We start from the raw sequence: 16,562 nt of genomic DNA, 5'->3' as shown, positions 1-16,562 counted from the left end.
AAACGTAGTAATATAAGGTTCATATTCCTGGCAGCACACCTATAGCCCTTTCCTGATGAAACTCTCATAGGGACATCATCCTGAGAAACGACGAGGTCAACATCTGGACATGCTGCAGTCCCACAGCTTTGTAATCAACGTGAAGAGCAGCTCTCTGCCACCACCCATTCGTTTTAGGTAGTCCTTCTCACCTCCCTAAAGAGAAGCTATGGCACAATCTAGATAGATGCAGCACACTGAAAATATACCTCAAATGAATGCAATCAATGAAATGTTTAACTTCCAAGTTTGTATCCTTTCACCTGAAGCGTTCAGTTCCTAGGGTATCCACATTGTCCATAGCTAGATGAAGTGCAGTGTGACTGAAGCATAAAAGGAATCTGAAGGCTTGTCTACACTTAAAATGCTGCAGTGGTACTGCTGTAGTGGTTCAGTGAAGACACTACCTCTGACAACGGATGGACTTCTCCCATCAGTGTAGGTAATCCATCTCCCCCAGAGGCGGTAGGTAGGATGATGGGAGAATTCTCCTATCTCCCTATTGTTGTCTACACCGGAAGTGAATCATTCAAGGGGGGTGGATTTTTCACATACCTGAGCAACAGTTATACCTACCTAATTTCCTAGTGTAAACCAGGCCTAACAAATGAATCCCAGAAGGAAAAAGCAATCAATGGCAAGGCATGGAAAATGCAGCAGCTACAACATAAAAAATTTGTAGAGCAGCCAAAGACTACAAATTAGAATTCCTGTCCTCTGCAAATATGTCCTTTGGTAAGAAGGTGTTGCATATAGTAGTCTCCAAATAGCTGGGTTTTTATTTTTATTTTTTGAGGAAGGAGGGTATCTGTTTTTGCTTTTTAGTGATCATTTTCCCCTTCAATAATCCTGATCCTCACTACTTCCTATAAATCACAGTTTGGGTGGGATATGATCCAGAATGAAAAATCTGTAACTTCCATAACAGAAATGATCAGGTAACATTTTACCCCAATCTGACCCACTCTAGTTATTCTAAATTAGGATGTTAGGACTTTGGCCTTGTTTCTGAGTCCACAATGGGAGAGAGATGTACACAGCTAAAATTGCAAAATTCTTACCTGTTACTGGTTTACAGTGGAACCTCAGAGGTACAAACACCAGAGTTACGAACTGACTGGTCAACCACACACCTCATTTGAAACCAGAAGTATGCAATCAGGCAGCACTAGAGACCGGAAAAAAAAGCAAATACAGTACTGTGTTAAATGCACACTACTAAAAACTAAAGGAAAAGTTTAAAAAAATGTGCTTGTTTCATTTAAATTAAGATGATCAAAAACAGCATTTTTCTTCTGCATACTAAAATTTCAAAGCTGTATTAAGTCAGTGTTCAGTAAACTTTTGAAAGACCAACCATAACATTTTGTTCAGAGTTACGAACATGTCAGAGTTATGAACAACCTCCATTCCCGAGGTGTTGGTAACTGTGAGGTTCTATTGTATGGTACTAACTCTTCTTCTTGAGGTTTTTTATGGGTGCTCCACTTCAGGTGCACGTGTGCCTCATATACATTTTATTGCAGATTTTCATTACCAAAAGTTAGAAATAATCAAATTAATATAAAGAGCAAACTAGGCAAGTTATCTAGTAGAAGGCACTATACACAGGGTACCACTAGAGGGCACTGCACTAAATACATCTGCTAGAGCTAACCCCTGCAGTAATGAGTGAACTAGCCATTACAACATACATACCTGTAAGAACCATTCAACTTTCATCTTTTCTGTGTGGATAATTACTAATAGTCACCAGATGGAAGCTAATTCTGGATAAGATGAATTAGTGATTTGAGGAAAAATTGAGTAAAATAGCACAAATGGGACACATTAGCTATTGCATAATACAACTACAACTGTCGACACAGCCTTGTCACTAAAAGTCAGCATGTGTAAATGCTCTTTGTCGGCATTTTTGTCGACAAAATACTTCCAACCCCCCCAAGCGGCATTAGCTTTGTCGGCAGGAAAGCGTTGCCACTTGCGTCGGCAAAACTGTCTTTCCCGGAGGGGCTTTTTTAAGTACCCATAAAAGACAAAAGTTTTGTCGACAACTTCTCAGTGTAGACATACCTTACCACTTCAACGGTACCAAATTAGTAAAACAAATATGTAATTTCACTTATCAGTTTTGCAAGGATCTGGGGATTTGCAGCTGCAGGTTCCCATAGCTGGGAACTATTTTCCCTCCCTTGTGAACGTTTAACAAAGAGAACTCCTCTTTCCTTCTGTTTTTTAAACATATTATTGTAACAAGGAGAAAATAGTACTTTCCTTTACTTCAAGTACTGTTTTTCCCATTTAGGAAGCAATTCTACTTCCAGGACCTTGGAATAAGAATGGTCATGATTTTCCCCCAAAGTATCTTTCATCTTGTTCCACGCTCACCATAGATACCACTGTATTAGGGCAGGCCTCTTAGCCTGTAGCCCAGTGGCTCTCAACTTTTCTAAACTATTGTACCCCTTTCAAGAAGCTTCTTTGTCTTATGTACCCCAAGTTTCACCTCACTTAAAAATGACTTGCTTACAACAAACAAAAAATATAAAAATTTCACAGCATGTCATTACTGAAAAATTGCTTACTCATTTTTTACCATATAATTATAAAAAAAATCAATTGGAATATAAACATTGTACTTACATTTCAGTGTATAGCGTATAGGGCAGTATAAACAAATCGTATGAAATTTTAGTTTTTTGTACTGACTGCACTAGTGCTTTTTATGTAGCCTGTTGTAAAACTAGGCAAATAAAGATGTGTTGCCATACCCTACGGAAGACCTCTGCGTACCCCTATTGAGAATCACTGTTCTAGCCTCTTTACCATTCACTCACACTACCTGCTGACAGCACGGCTTGTTCCCCTCTGTGTCAGGGACAGATTTAATTATAAGGCTCAGTGGGCCAATAAGCTGAGGAGAGAGCTGGTCTACAGCAGCCAAAGAAGCAGGCTGGTACCCAGGAAACTGCATTCCCCTCCACACAGCCTGAAGGAGAGGGCTAGCCATTGCTGCTTTGGCTGCTACTGGTTGAGCTACCCCTACTGCTGTTACTGTTGCTGGGGAAAAGGGGAGTGGTGTGGAGCCCTCCCCCCATGGAATGAGGCCCATTCTACCTACTACCCCTAAAGACCATCTGCTTGCTGACCTGTTAGCCAGCTGGCTTGCCTCCACCTGCCTACCCTGGAACTCTTGCAATGGAGACGTTATTGCAAGCATACATGGGTGAATGTACTCAACCTTGGGCTTTCCCTCCCCTTCCCTTCCTCCCAGTTTGCAGTAAACTGGTGTCCAACCTGCTTCTGATTGCCCACCTGCCCCACCCCTTGGTGTTTGCAATCATAGAATCATAGAATATCAGGGTTGGAAGGGACCCCAGAAGGTCATCTAGTCCAACCCCCTGCTCGAAGCAGGACCAATTCCCAGTTAAATCATCCCAGCCAGGGCTTTGTCAAGCCTGACCTTAAAAACCTCTAAGGAAGGAGATTCTACCACCTCCCTAGGTAACGCATTCCAGTGTTTCACCACCCTCTTAGTGAAAAAGTTTTTCCTAATATCCAATCTAAACCTCCCCCACTGCAACTTGAGACCATTACTCCTCGTTCTGTCATCTGCTACCATTGAGAACAATCTAGAGCCATCCTCTTTGGAACCCCCTTTCAGGTAGTTGAAAGCAGCTATCAAATCCCCCCTCATTCTTCTCTTCTGCAGGCTAAACAATCCCAGCTCCCTCAGCCTCTCCTCATAACTCATGTGTTCCAGTCCCCTAATCATTTTTGTTGCCCTTCGCTGGACTCTCTCCAATTTATCCACATCCTTCTTGAAGTGTGGGGCCCAAAACTGGACACAGTACTCCAGATGAGGCCTCACCAATGTCGAATAGAGGGGAACGATCACGTCCCTCGATCTGCTCGCTATGCCCCTACTTATACATCCCAAAATGCCATTGGCCTTCTTGGCAACAAGGGCACATTGCTGACTCATATCCAGCTTCTCGTCCACTGTCACCCCTAGGTCCTTTTCTGCAGAACTGCTGCCTAGCCATTCGGTCCCTAGTCTGTAGCTGTGCATTGGGTTCTTCCGTCCTAAGTGCAGGACCCTGCACTTATCCTTATTGAACCTCATCAGATTTCTTTTGACCCAATCCTCCAATTTGTCTAGGTCCTTCTGTATCCTATCCCTCCCCTCCAGCGTATCTACCACTCCTCCCAGTTTAGTATCATCCGCAAATTTGCTGAGAGTGCAATCCACACCATCCTCCAGATCATTTATGAAGATATTGAACAAAACTGGCCCCAGGACCGACCCTTGGGGCACTCCACTTGATACCGGCTGCCAACTAGACATGGAGCCATTGATCACTACCCGTTGAGCCCGACAATCTAGCCAGCTTTCTACCCACTTTCATCTGGCTATCCTCCCCCACTTTCATCTGGCTTCTCCCCAACTGGCTACCTGTCTCCGCTGCCCTCTCTTTGTTGTTAGCTGCTGCCCTTGCCCCACCCAGGGTTTCCTCCTTATTGTTTCCTGTTGCCACATTGTTACCTACCCCGCCTGGGCCACCTTCTCCATATGCTGCTTGGTACTGGCCCTGCCTGAGTCCCGTTCCCCCATAATATTTGGTTACCTGCTCTTCCTGGGGCCCCCTCCTCTTGCTGTCTAGTACCTGCCCCTCCCAGACTCTCCCCTCATTGTTTTGTACTCTCTTTCCCAGTCCCTGCACTTTTTGCTGTTTGTTCACTGCCCCCTTCCCTGGCTGTTTGTTCTCTGGTGTGCCCAGTCCTGTCCCGTTTCCTCCATACACCTGAGCTTCCCAGCACTTGTGATTTCCCCTCACCAAATTGTGTCATTCTCTATTCCCTGCATCCCTCTCACACTTACAGCTGCCTCTCACCAAGTGCAGCCAGAGTAGTCAGTGCCCCCCTGAACACTGACTATTATGCCCCACACCCTCCTTGCTTTATTTTGTTTGCCTCTTTCTCCCCCATATATAGCCTATTAGGGATGAGGGATCAGCCTCCATTTTCCCTACCTTCACCCTTCCCTTTAACATTTCTACCCTCCCCTCCAGGGTCTAGTCCTGTCACCTGCACTCGGTGGCAGACCCTGACTTGGCCATACCAGGTGAGCCTTCCACTCCCACAGCTTTGTCTGGAAGACAGGGGGAGACTGAAGGAGGGGGAATCCCTGCCATTGCTGCCACGTCCGCTTTCTCCCCCATCTGTCCCTGCAGCTACCACCTCTATCACCACTTCTGGTACTACCAGCACCCCCAGTGGACTGGCACAGAAGGCACAGGATGGGTCTTTGCTGCAAAAACTCCTGCCATCACCAAGGGACCCCTCGGCTGGCAGAAAGGGGGGCAGAAAAAAGGTCTAGTGCTCTGCCTAGAAGGCTCCTTTTGTGGTGACAGCTGCTACCACTGCAGCTCCCCCTCCCCTTGATGTCTCTTCTACCAGCGAGCGTCCTTCCCTTCTAGGGGTGCTCACTCTTCAGCCACTAGAGTTTATGCCCAGGTGGTCAAGGCCCCACCTACTGCCTCATCGCTATCTGCCACAACCGCTCCTCCTACTGCTGCTGCCTCCTCTTCCAATATCAATAGTGGCCAGGGTCCCTTCACCAACCTGACAAGGAAGCATTGTGTCTGTTGCCTCCTGGTGGTAGGGAGACCAGATAGAAAGTGTGAAAAATCAGGACAGGGGGTGTGTGGGGTAATAGGTGCCTATATATAAAAAAATCCCAAATATTGGAACTGTTGCTATGAAATCGGGACATCTGGGTCACCCTACCTGGTGGTCACCTTGCCCCACGTCAAAACTGATGTGCGGGCATTGGCACAGGTGGTAGGGCCCCCGGCCAGAATGGTGGCCTCCAAGAGGTATGTGAAAGTCATCTTCTTCCTGGCATTGGAGGCCACCGCCCAGGAGACAGTGTTCCTGAGTCTCAGTCTGAGTAACACTGCTCTAGTGTTTGTGGGATGCTCCAGGCTCAGTTGTGGGGTGAAGTGGAACTGAGGAGAGAAGGAATAATGAGTGGTTCTGTTTAGTTATGCTGTAAGAAGATGGTTCTGGAATTTCTGCACCCCACTGTTGTCTGAAGTCCCTTCTGTCCAGGAATATATTATTTTACTGATTTCAAGAAAAACATTTCTTCTTAGTTTTTTTTTTTCCCTTTTTTTTTTGGTCGTGCTAAAGAGAAAGTTTGAACCCTAAGCAGCCCAGATGAAATATTTAGGCTTTTCAATTTCCAACTTTAGCCAGGTGTGCCACTGAATGGGGAGAAAATGTTCTGGGGGAGGAGGCTTAGCAGGTGGCTGAGGGAAAGGGGCTACTGATTGCGGAAGGGGAGAGGGGCGGAAGAGAGGGGAAAGGAATTCCCTAGCCTCACAGAGCAAAGAGCTGTAGAACCAGGAGTCATCCTCCCTTTGTTTACAGCGGTGCGGGGGGGGGGGGGAGGGAATGTTTCTGCCATGCTACGCTGTAAGTCAGCCCTGCTATATGTGTTTGCTTCCTTACACTTTTCTGATTTTTATGCTGCTACTTCTTCTTGCTTCAGATAAGTTGGTGTCTGTCATAGTGATTTGAGGTGCTCTCTCACCTTCAGGTTTTGAGTCCTGACTTCTCAGCACACCCAGTTCTTCCTGGCCTGGATAGAGAATAGCAGATTTTGCAGTCTGAAGTACAAGGCGCCTTAAGTGAGTACAGCCCTGGCTGATGTCTAGTCCCTCATAGATATTTTGCACTTGTGTGTGAATTTTGTTCTGATGAAAGATTGGCAGCACAGGAGACTGAGCGTGAAATCCTGGCCCTATTGAAGTCAATGGCAAAACTCACATTGCCTTCAATAAGAACCATCATTTCTGAAGCCCTCTGTCTCCAGAACAGCAGTAGAACCCCACTATTCCATTTAATGACATCAGTGACTTGGAGAGACCCTTTAAGGGGTGAGTTTACAGTTCAGTGTCTATCCCCTTTCATTACTTGTTCCAAGACTGATATTGGTGGTGGTTGTATTTGTGCTTTTGACACATGACCATTAGATTGAAGCCCTCAATTAGTTCCACAGAGGCCAATGAACTCCCATCCATTGTAGTAACTTTTAGATTCCTGCCAACTTTATATCACTGCCAGAGGAATGGTATTTGAATTAATATAGCTTAATTCATATGTTAAAAAATAAAAGACCCCTGCATCCTGGTGCCTTCACATAATAAAAAAGGTTATGAGAAAGACCAGGCATATGTACTGAAACTGCCATGAGTGGGATGTCAATAGGATAAAAAAAAAGTTGGGGTAGGTGCCCCTTTCATTCCTCTGGCCCTGTGCTTGTACCCACATCATTTTCAGGTTCTTGTGTATTTTTTGTTGTATTAAAGGCTACTCTCTCACATTTGGGCTTTAACAGGCTGTGGGCTTTGCTGAGACGGTCAGCTGTAACCTCTTCCTTATGCCCCCCTTAAGTTATAGGGCAGGGCATGGTTGCAAGTAGACTAACAATCTCTGACTCATTTCTTTGTGCTGTTTTAATTTAAAATGGTCACTCATTGAAGAGAGAGGTGGAAGTAGCATTGCTGCCTGTAGGACAATACCCCAAAACTCATGAGGCAGGAGGGGGATAGTCACAGCTCAACAGTTCCAGCAGGGTGGAGGAGAAGCTATGTCTTTTATGATTTTATTAAGATCCTCTCATGGGCCACAGTCCACCTTCTCCTTCCAAGTATTGAAAAATCCCATTATGCAGTGGGAACTGGCTGAGACATGGCTGGCTGTTTTGGTTTGCCACCTTTCTGCTCGGAGATGGGTGTGGTGGGTAATATCTCTTCCTTGGGCTCCACAATGCTGACATGGTCTGGCAGGGGTTTCTTGGGTCCAGGCTTCCCACCTGGGTCTCAAGGCACCATAATCTTTACTTTAATACCCCGCATACTCTGCCTGAGGAGGAGGTGGCGTACAGCTGTGTCGACAGAGTCGTTTACAGGGTCTCCACTGTGGATCATCAGGCCATCCACAAACTTCATAGACTTGGCTCGCTGGCCTCTGAGTTTACCGGCCACCACCACCTCACAACCCTGAGCACCACTCTCCATGATGAAGCGGAGGACACCACAGCAGGCTCCCCGCATTGCTAACCCTCCCCGAAGTTTGTAACGCCAGGGCCTCTGCGTGGGCAGTAGCACACAGACCTCTTCTCAGCATAGAGCTATGGGAGGCCCTTGGCTGATTCACCCCAGCGTGCTGTGCCCCCCGCCCCCCTTGGGCAAGGGCTCTGAGGCCGCACAGAGAAAGGGGGACCCGCTCCGAGGGAACTGGTCCTGGGCGTCAGGGGAAACACGCTGGCGGGCCAGAGCGCGCTGTGCCAGGCCGGGACCCCGGTGCTCCACGCTGCACAGCGGGGCGGGGCAGGAGACACCCCCGGGGCCGGGTTCCCGGTGGCTGAGGCGCCCAGAAGGGGTCCCCCTCGCCCCGGCAGCGCCGCCTCCGCTGCTCAGCTCCCCGCGCTCGGGAGCGGGGCTGGAGTGGAGGGAGGGGGGAGGCGGCTGCCTGCTACGTGATTCCTTTGTCGCGGCGGCGCCCTTGCCTGGCTCAGCTGCACGCGCGCCCCAGCCGCGGAGCGCGAGCCGGAGCGGAGCGGAGCAGCCGGCGAGGGGGCACCGGCGCCGCGCCCCCCGGAGCCCAGCGTGGGCGGCCAGCGGCAGCGCGTCCCCCGGCCGGGGAGAGGCGCGGGCGCCATGGGGTCCCCCAGCCTCAGCCGCTCCTCGCAGTCCCTGCGCCGGCTGTAAGGTGGCGGCGGCGGCGCGGCGCCCTCTCCTGCACCCTCCCCCGGGGCCGGGGGACCATGGCCAGCGGAGCTCCGTGAGCCGTGGGGCGGGGGACTCCCGGGCGCTTCTGGAAGCAGGGAGCGGCATTGATGTGTGAGCCCCACAAATGGCTCTCGGCGCGGAGGGGGCCGATCAGAGGTGTGAGCATGCCGGGCAGCTGGGGGACCTGTTTGCCGCCTCTCTGCCTTGGGCAGCTGGCAGAGCCCTAGGATGCCCTGATCGGCGGAGCTCCCAGCCACCTACCGGCCACGGGGCCATCTCCAGGGCTGTCATGCTGATTGGGGTGATCCTAGCCCTTTTCCAGAGTGTCCAGGCTGAGCAGGGTAAGGAACACGCAGTGATCTTTGAGTCCTCTCCGGAGTGGTGAATGCACTGAGCAGGGACCACTCTCTTTCCGGGGGGCCGGGGGGCTGGTTTCTTACACGGAGATGGCTGCAGGGTGCATATCCATATTTTTGTTACAAGCTACTGCAGTGTCAGAAACCTGCCTTCGGAAGACAGTACCATTCATTGGGAGGGGATGGGTTTGCAGGGCGGTTCGGGTTTGATTAAATAAAAGTTACAGCTACCTGCATATTCGCCGTACTTCACTGCAATGGCAAAGGGGTGTGTTATATTTGGTATATGTCTATAATACATTGTTTGGTAATGGTGAGATAAACTGATAACTGAAGTCCAACATATGCTTTGTAATAGGTTAGCGTGTAAAATCCAGACTTCCTCCCCCTTCCAGCAGAGGTTAAATATAATGGAAGAGAGGCATTCTAGCTGTTTTTCTTCTTTTTTGTAGAAGTCCTACAACATAAAGGAGCTATCTGGTCCTTTTTGGCCAACACAAGACTAATATCATCCTCTTTTCCTGCGGGATAGTCTGCTTCTATTAGCTCTTGTACCTGGCAGGGAAAGAGAGACTGCAAGAGGCTTTTGTTAAACTACAGGATCATTTCCTTTGTGGGCATTTTTTTTGCTGGGGAGGGCAGGTTCTTATGAGATCTCAGTGTAAAATCTCAAATGCAATTTAGAATTCTAAGTATGTCTAGGTTATATTTTTCTTATTTCCTTGACTGTTTTGGAAGTCCATTCTATATTGTCTTTAGTTTTGATAGTAATAATTTTACTAGTTGACCTCAATGCAAGAATAGTTACTGTTTGGAAAGAGCAGTGGGCATGTGTATTGAGTGATAATTAGATGTATCATACTAACATTTTAGATGCCAAGAAGTGTAAATCTAAGGCTATGCTAATACAATAGAAATAAACTAGTACCAATATAAGGCTAAATTAGTGCCCTAGCTTTAAAAAAGAACACAAATGTGTACACTGCCCTATTTTTGACAAATCTCTTGTTGCTTATTGTATTTCTATTGCTGTTTCATGTTTGCAGATAAATGGAGGTAATTCAGTTTCTTTGATATAGAGCTCTCATATCTAGATGCTTTTAGAATGAATGTACGGTAATTGTGTGCAATTGATGTAGGGTATGGCTATAATGTAATACAGATTCTAATTTACAAATTGTGAGTTTTAAAAAACCAATGCTTCGTACTTTTCTTGCTCTGAATTTACAAATACTGTAGTTTGATTTATTTATATAAGATAAATTATTCTTTAAAAAAAGAAAGGGAGTACTTGTGGCACCTTAGAGACTAACCAATTTATTTGAGCATAAGCTTTCATGAGCTACAGCTCACTTCATCGGATGCATACTGTGGAAAATACAGAAGATGTTTTTATACACACAAACCATGAAAAAATGGGTGTTTATCACTACAAAAGGTTTTCTCTCCCCCCACCCTACTCTCCTGCTGGTAATAGCTTATCTAAAGTGATCACTTACAATGTGTATGATAATCAAGGTGGGCCATTTCTAGCACAAATCCAGGTTTTCTCTCCCCCTTCCCCCGCAACAAACCCACTCTCCTGTTGGTAATAGTGGGCACAGGATCAGGGGACTAGACATTTTTCTTTTAATCTATAAGCATCGTACTTGACAACTCAGTCTACATTTCATATTAACTCTCATATTAAGTCAAAATTATAAAATGAAATAGATCCACTTTCATAACTGAATTTTTAATTTGGGGAAGGCAATGGGATATAATGCTTTTTTCTTCTTAAGGTCTCTACATCATTTATTCTGGTTAGTAGTGAACAAAAGTATTTACAATATGATTGCTCCTTGATCACCTTTGTGAAATGATAATGAGCTTACCTTTATGTGTAGTATTTCATTAAGAAGACTACCAAAACATTTGCAAAACTATATATGAATCACATTGCCAATAGTGGAATAAAAAGCTGATAATTTGCTAAATAGCATATAGCAAAACTACGTAACAGCAGCATAATACAGGAAGTGAAAAATACTGACCAATTTTTTATCTAGTGTAAATAGGAATGATACATAATTTTGAAATGAAGCAGTTGGAACATAATTAAACCTATTGTAGTTAGTAACATTCATGTAGAGCTTTGACTGAAGTTACAAATACAGCATCCTTATATTTATATGGACTTCTGATTAATTTCTTTTATTGTCATGGTGTTGAATTTGAATTTTCATCAGCATAAAAGCTTCTGCTTTCCATTTAGATATAGGTTGTGAAACAGATTGAATCTACTGTAAATATGTGCAGCCAAATTATCTGCTGGTGTAACTGGCTCAACCACTAACCATTGACTTCAGTGGTTGTATCGGTTCTTATACTAGGCCCATCACTGTGTTATCTGAGTGACTTCCAATGGTGCAGTAAGCAATGTAACTATTATTTGTTATGTGTTATTCCTTCTCCAGGCTTCACCGCGGGGGGGGGGGGGGGGAGGAATTTGCACAATATGTTGTTGTTGTTGTTTTAATGTATGGTTTGTGTATGGCCTATTGTGTGTGAAGGCAAAGAAGTGTGCTTTGTTCATGGAGGGGAAAGAGAATATGGTCTATGGTTGCCCTGAGGTCCTGAGCAATTCATAAAGAAGAACTTTTGTGAAAGTGGAGTTGATTTTTAAATAGTGGTTATGTCCTGAAGGTTGGTGATGGGGGATTATAGCTACCAAAAATACATGTGTCCACTGACCTTGGTAGAAAATGTGACATGAACTAATTCCCCTGCAAGGAGCTCCTTACAGGATCAGTCTTTCTACCTCTGTGCTTGTACAGATCCAAACACAACCGGGCCCCAGTGTTTTTTTTTGTTTTTTTTTCCATAGATATTTAGGTCAGTATGATCATCTAGTCTGACCTCCTGCACAACGCAGGCCACAGAATTTCACCCACCACTCCTGCAATAAACCTCTCACCTATGTCTGTGCTATTGAAGTCCTCAAATCGTGGTTTAAAGACTTCAAGGAGCAGAGAATCCTCCAGCAAGTGACCCTTGCCCCATGCTACAGAGGAAGGCGAAAAACTCCCAGGGCCTCTTCCAATCTGCCCTGGAGGAAAATTCCTTCCTGACCCCAAATATGGCGATCAGCTAAACCCTGAGCATATGGGAAAGATTCATCAGCCAGATACAAAGCCTTAGAGAAAGCAACAGATCCACAGCTCTCTTGTGTGTAGGTAAGCTCAGGTGGGAGAGCATCTGGAGCTGTTTGCAAGGACTGCAGAGGGACAGGAGAGACCACAGGCCAGCTTCCAACCCAGGGCACCCACTGCAGGGAAGGGGCTTCACCACCTACTCTGCAGTGTGAGGTGGCAAGGAAGAACAGCTGGAGCTATCTAGGCTGGAAGAAGGACCTATTGGTCTGCAGTGGTGGAGCACATTGGCTGGAGCATTTGGATAGAGGGGTTGCAGCTGGTGGGCTTGGGGGACATGAAAAAAAATGGAAACTAAAAAGTGTTGCCTTTTACATTTTGCTGATAGTTAGTCTGTTCAGTTTAGATGGTGAGCTTGTCATGGGAAAGGCCATATCTTCTCTTGTGTTTGCAGAGCATTAGCCCAATGGGGCCCTACTATAAGTAACAATAATTGCATAAATAATAACGGCACATTCAGTGTAGTGCCCCTTAATACTAGCTGGAGCTTTTGTTCAATGACTCGGAGAGCACAGTGTCACCTGGTGAATTGCCAGCACTATTCTCCATAGATCTGGGGTTTTCTATGCATCTCTTCTGTCTGAGTACTGAGTAACTTATGAGATCACTGCCCAAAGTGGCATATCGTAAGTATATCTCAGTCAAAGTTCTGGTAGACGGGTGTTCACAGCACAAAAACTGCCATCAAAAATGGCACCTTTGCTGCTAGCCTCAGTGAGCATGCCAAGGATTTCATGTGCATGGTGAATGAGCTACTTTCTAAATGCTAAGGTGGTTTTTCCAGTGCAGAGCTGACACACATTAATGAGGTACTATGAGAAGCTTGCAGTGTCACTGGCCATACTATCCTTTTTCTCTTCATTCTGTAGATGTATCAATCCAGCATTTTTCATGAGCATTAAACTACTAATTTCTTTTCCTGATGGATGACGTTTAGAAAGGTGTCCAGTCTTGATGTGAAGACAGAAAGAAATATAGAATTCACCTCTTTCACTGGTAGTTTATTTCAGCAGTTAATCACCCTCACAGTTAAAAAGTTGTGCCTGATTTCTAATTTGAATTTATTTGGCTTCAGCTTCCAGCCACTTGTTCTTGTTATGCCTTTCACCACTACATTAAAGAGCCCTTTAGTACCTGTTGTTTTCTCCTTGTGGAGGTACTTCTATATTGTAATCAAGTTACCTCTCAATCTTCTTTTTGATAAACTAAACAGATTGAGCTCTTTAAGTCTGTCACTGTAAAATATTTTCTCCAGCCAACGAATTAGTTGTATGGTTCTTTTTTGCCCCTTCTCCAGTTTTCAACATCCTTTGTAAAATATGGGCACCAAAACTGTATGCACTGTTCCAATATTGGTCTCACCAGTGCCATATACAGAGGTAAAAATCACCTCCCTACTCCTACTCGCCACTCTCCTGTTTATGCAGTGTCGATGTAGCCGTGTTGGTCCCAGGATATTAGAGAGACCAGGTGCGTGAAGTAATATCTTTTACTGGACCACTTTCTGTTGGTGAGAGAGACAAGCTTTCTTACACAGAGCTGCTCTTTAGATCCGAAAAACCTGAAGTTTAGGTCACCCGAAGAAGAGCTCTGTGTAAGCTCAGAAGGTTCTCTCTTTTACCAACAGAATGTGGTCTAGTAAAAGATATTACCTCACCCACCTGGTCTCTCTAACTCACTTGTTTATACATTCGGTGTAATAGAATGAGCATTTGTATCTGTTAATGCTTCAGTGACAGGGTTGCCAACTTTCTAATAACACAAAAGAGAACACCCTTGCCCTTCCCCCTGCTCACTCCATCCCCCCCTCCCTCTGTCGCTTGCTGTCCCCCCACCCTCACTCACTTTCACCGGGCTGGGGGTGCAGGAAGGGGTGAGGGCTCTGGGGTGGGGCCAGGGATGAGAGGTGTGGGCTGGAGGAGGGGGCTCAGGGCTGGGAGAGGAGGTTGGGGATGTGGGCTCCAGGAGGGAGTTTGGGTGTAGGAGGGGGTTCCAACCCTGGGCAGGGGTTTGGTGTGTGGAAGGGGGTTCTGACCTGGGGCAGGGGGTTGGGGTGCAGGAGGGGGTTCAGGGTGTGGGCTCCGGGAGGGCATTCAGGTGTGGGAGGGGGTTCCAACCTGGGCAGGGGTTTGGGGTGCAGGAAAGGTTTTGGGGCGTGAGCTGTGGCTGGGTGGTGCTTACCTCAGGCAGTTCCCGGTCTGCGGCGCAGCGGGGCTAAGGCAGGCTCCCTGGCTCTACATGGCTCCCCGAAGTGGAGGCATGTCCCCCCCTCTGGCTCCTAGATGGAGGGGCCAGGGGGCTCTGCATGCTGCCCGCACCCACAGGTGCTACCCCCGCCGCTCCCATTGGCCACAGTTTCTGGCCAATGGGAGTTGCAGAGCTGGTGCGCGGGTTGGGACAGCGCACAGAGTGCTTGTGGCCGCCCCTGTGCCTAGGAGTCGGACATGCTGCCACTTCTGGGAACCATATAGAGCCAGGACAGGCAGGGAGCCTGCCAGCCCCGCCATACCACCGACTGGACTTTTAGCGGATCGGTCAGCAATGCTGACTGGAGCCGCCAGGGTCCCTTTTCGACCAGGCATTCCGGTCGAAAATGACGCCTGGCAACCCTATTCAGTGAATGTTTTTACAGAGGTGTGACATTTCCCCACTACTTTTTAATCAGTGTGTCCTATTTCTGTATCTGAGAATATGGTGGAAAAAGTGTATTCGTTGTCACAGTATAAATTTTCAGAGATCCAGTGTCTGGCCTGTTCGTGTGTGCTGTTGTTCGTAGTTTGGTGACTGGGTTATGATTCATTGATTAGTCCTGCTGCTGAAAATCTTCACTGCCTTCCTTATACACATGTGCATTTTCTTTCAGGATGACTGAACGTAAGATTGCCTGCCACTTTATTTACAGGCCGCACATCTGGAAACAATGTACCTGTACAATGAAATGTAAAATTTCTAAAGCAAACCAAAAAAATCCATCTGAAGGTCAGTTAGCAAAATCTAGCAGGATTATTTGGTGGTGTTCCACCTTATAGAGAACCTAGACTGTCATTACAATGCTTGTTTGTATGGAAATAAATGAAAAATCTTTAGCTAGCTAATTTAAATGGCTTCAAAGGACCTGTATTCATGAAAGGAAACCCTTTGATGGTCATTTGCTAAGAGTAGCACAGGGAAGTTGTTTTGTTATGAAGTGCAAATTGTGAATGGTGTAGAACAAATTTTTAAAAGGCAGTGTCTCATTACAAATTAATTTATATATTTATATGAAATTAAAATGAAAAATTTTTACGTTTCTAGCAAAGTAATGGAAAAATAAGATGTATTACTTTTTCACGTTTCTTTAAACAATGAAATAAGTACTTTTTTGAACAGGGTTTTCTAAAATAAATGTAAATGTTGCTAAAGCAAAAATGGTAAGAAAAGAGCTGGAAAAACTAGTTTATCCTTGAACAGTTAATTATCAAATAGTGGTTCTTTGTTTTGAAAAGAACAAAAGGAGCTAGCTTGTTATTTTATATGTCACTGAAGTGCTGAGAAGCTGATTTAAAAGAAACCATTATAAATTTAACTGGTCCTTTCTTTGTATAGTTTCCTTTTAATCTAATGAACTGCTGGGGCAGATGGATGTATCGCTAGTATAGGACTGAATTTTTATAAGAGTCATGGCTAGTTAGAAAATGGAATGATGCACAGCTTTATCACTTTCCATGATTGCAGGATGTTCTAAGAACTGTGGTCTTTAAACTGGAGATTCCAGAGGCAGTATGAGGGAATCCTCAAAACTCTCCTTTTCATTTGGTTTTTAGCAAACAGTGGTCTGTTTAAATTTAATTTAATTTTAGCATATTGCAGTCTGATTATGCTTCTGTGCTACTGTAGGTTTCAGTGTATTTCTTTGATCCAATATCAGAAACATTTTGGATGAGAGGTTTTTCTGCTTGTAGTAAATGGTTAAAGGCTGATTTTCAGAGCTGTTGAGAGTCCACGGCAGATTTCAGCTGGAGTTGTAGATGCCCAGCACCTCTGAAAATCAAACCGTCTTTTCCCCAATGATATCTGAAGTGTATAATGACAGTAACATAAGTAATAGACTTAAAAAACACTAATGAATGACAATCAATATACAGGCTTCCATAACTCAGGATATGTACAAAATACGTACCAGCAGAGGTGTTTTC

The 16,562-nt window shown here is 45.6% G+C and overlaps 1 protein-coding gene and 1 pseudogene across 2 annotated transcripts in view; one reads left to right on the top strand and one right to left on the bottom strand.

Annotated features, from left to right (window-relative positions):
- Positions 1–7,703: 7,703 nt before the first annotated feature.
- On the bottom strand, positions 7,704–8,139 carry LOC140913838 (small ribosomal subunit protein uS3 pseudogene; annotated as a pseudogene).
- Positions 8,140–8,689: 550 nt separating this feature from the next.
- Positions 8,690–16,562, top strand: part of KIAA1549L (KIAA1549 like) — a 207,663-nt gene continuing 199,790 nt past the window's right edge. The window contains exon 1 of one of the 2 annotated variants that reach the window (XM_073347698.2): positions 8,690–9,181. In XM_073347698.2, coding sequence (XP_073203799.2) covers positions 8,965–9,181 — 217 coding nt within the window. In that variant the 5' untranslated portion in view covers positions 8,690–8,964. The remainder of the gene's footprint in view (positions 9,182–16,562) is intronic. The other variant, XM_073347699.2, reaches the window with a different exon arrangement.

Source organism: Lepidochelys kempii, chromosome 6 (genome assembly GCF_965140285.1).
Source record: "Lepidochelys kempii isolate rLepKem1 chromosome 6, rLepKem1.hap1, whole genome shotgun sequence".
Lineage (NCBI taxonomy): Eukaryota > Metazoa > Chordata > Testudines > Cheloniidae > Lepidochelys > Lepidochelys kempii.
This window is presented reverse-complemented; position numbering and strand designations above follow the sequence as displayed.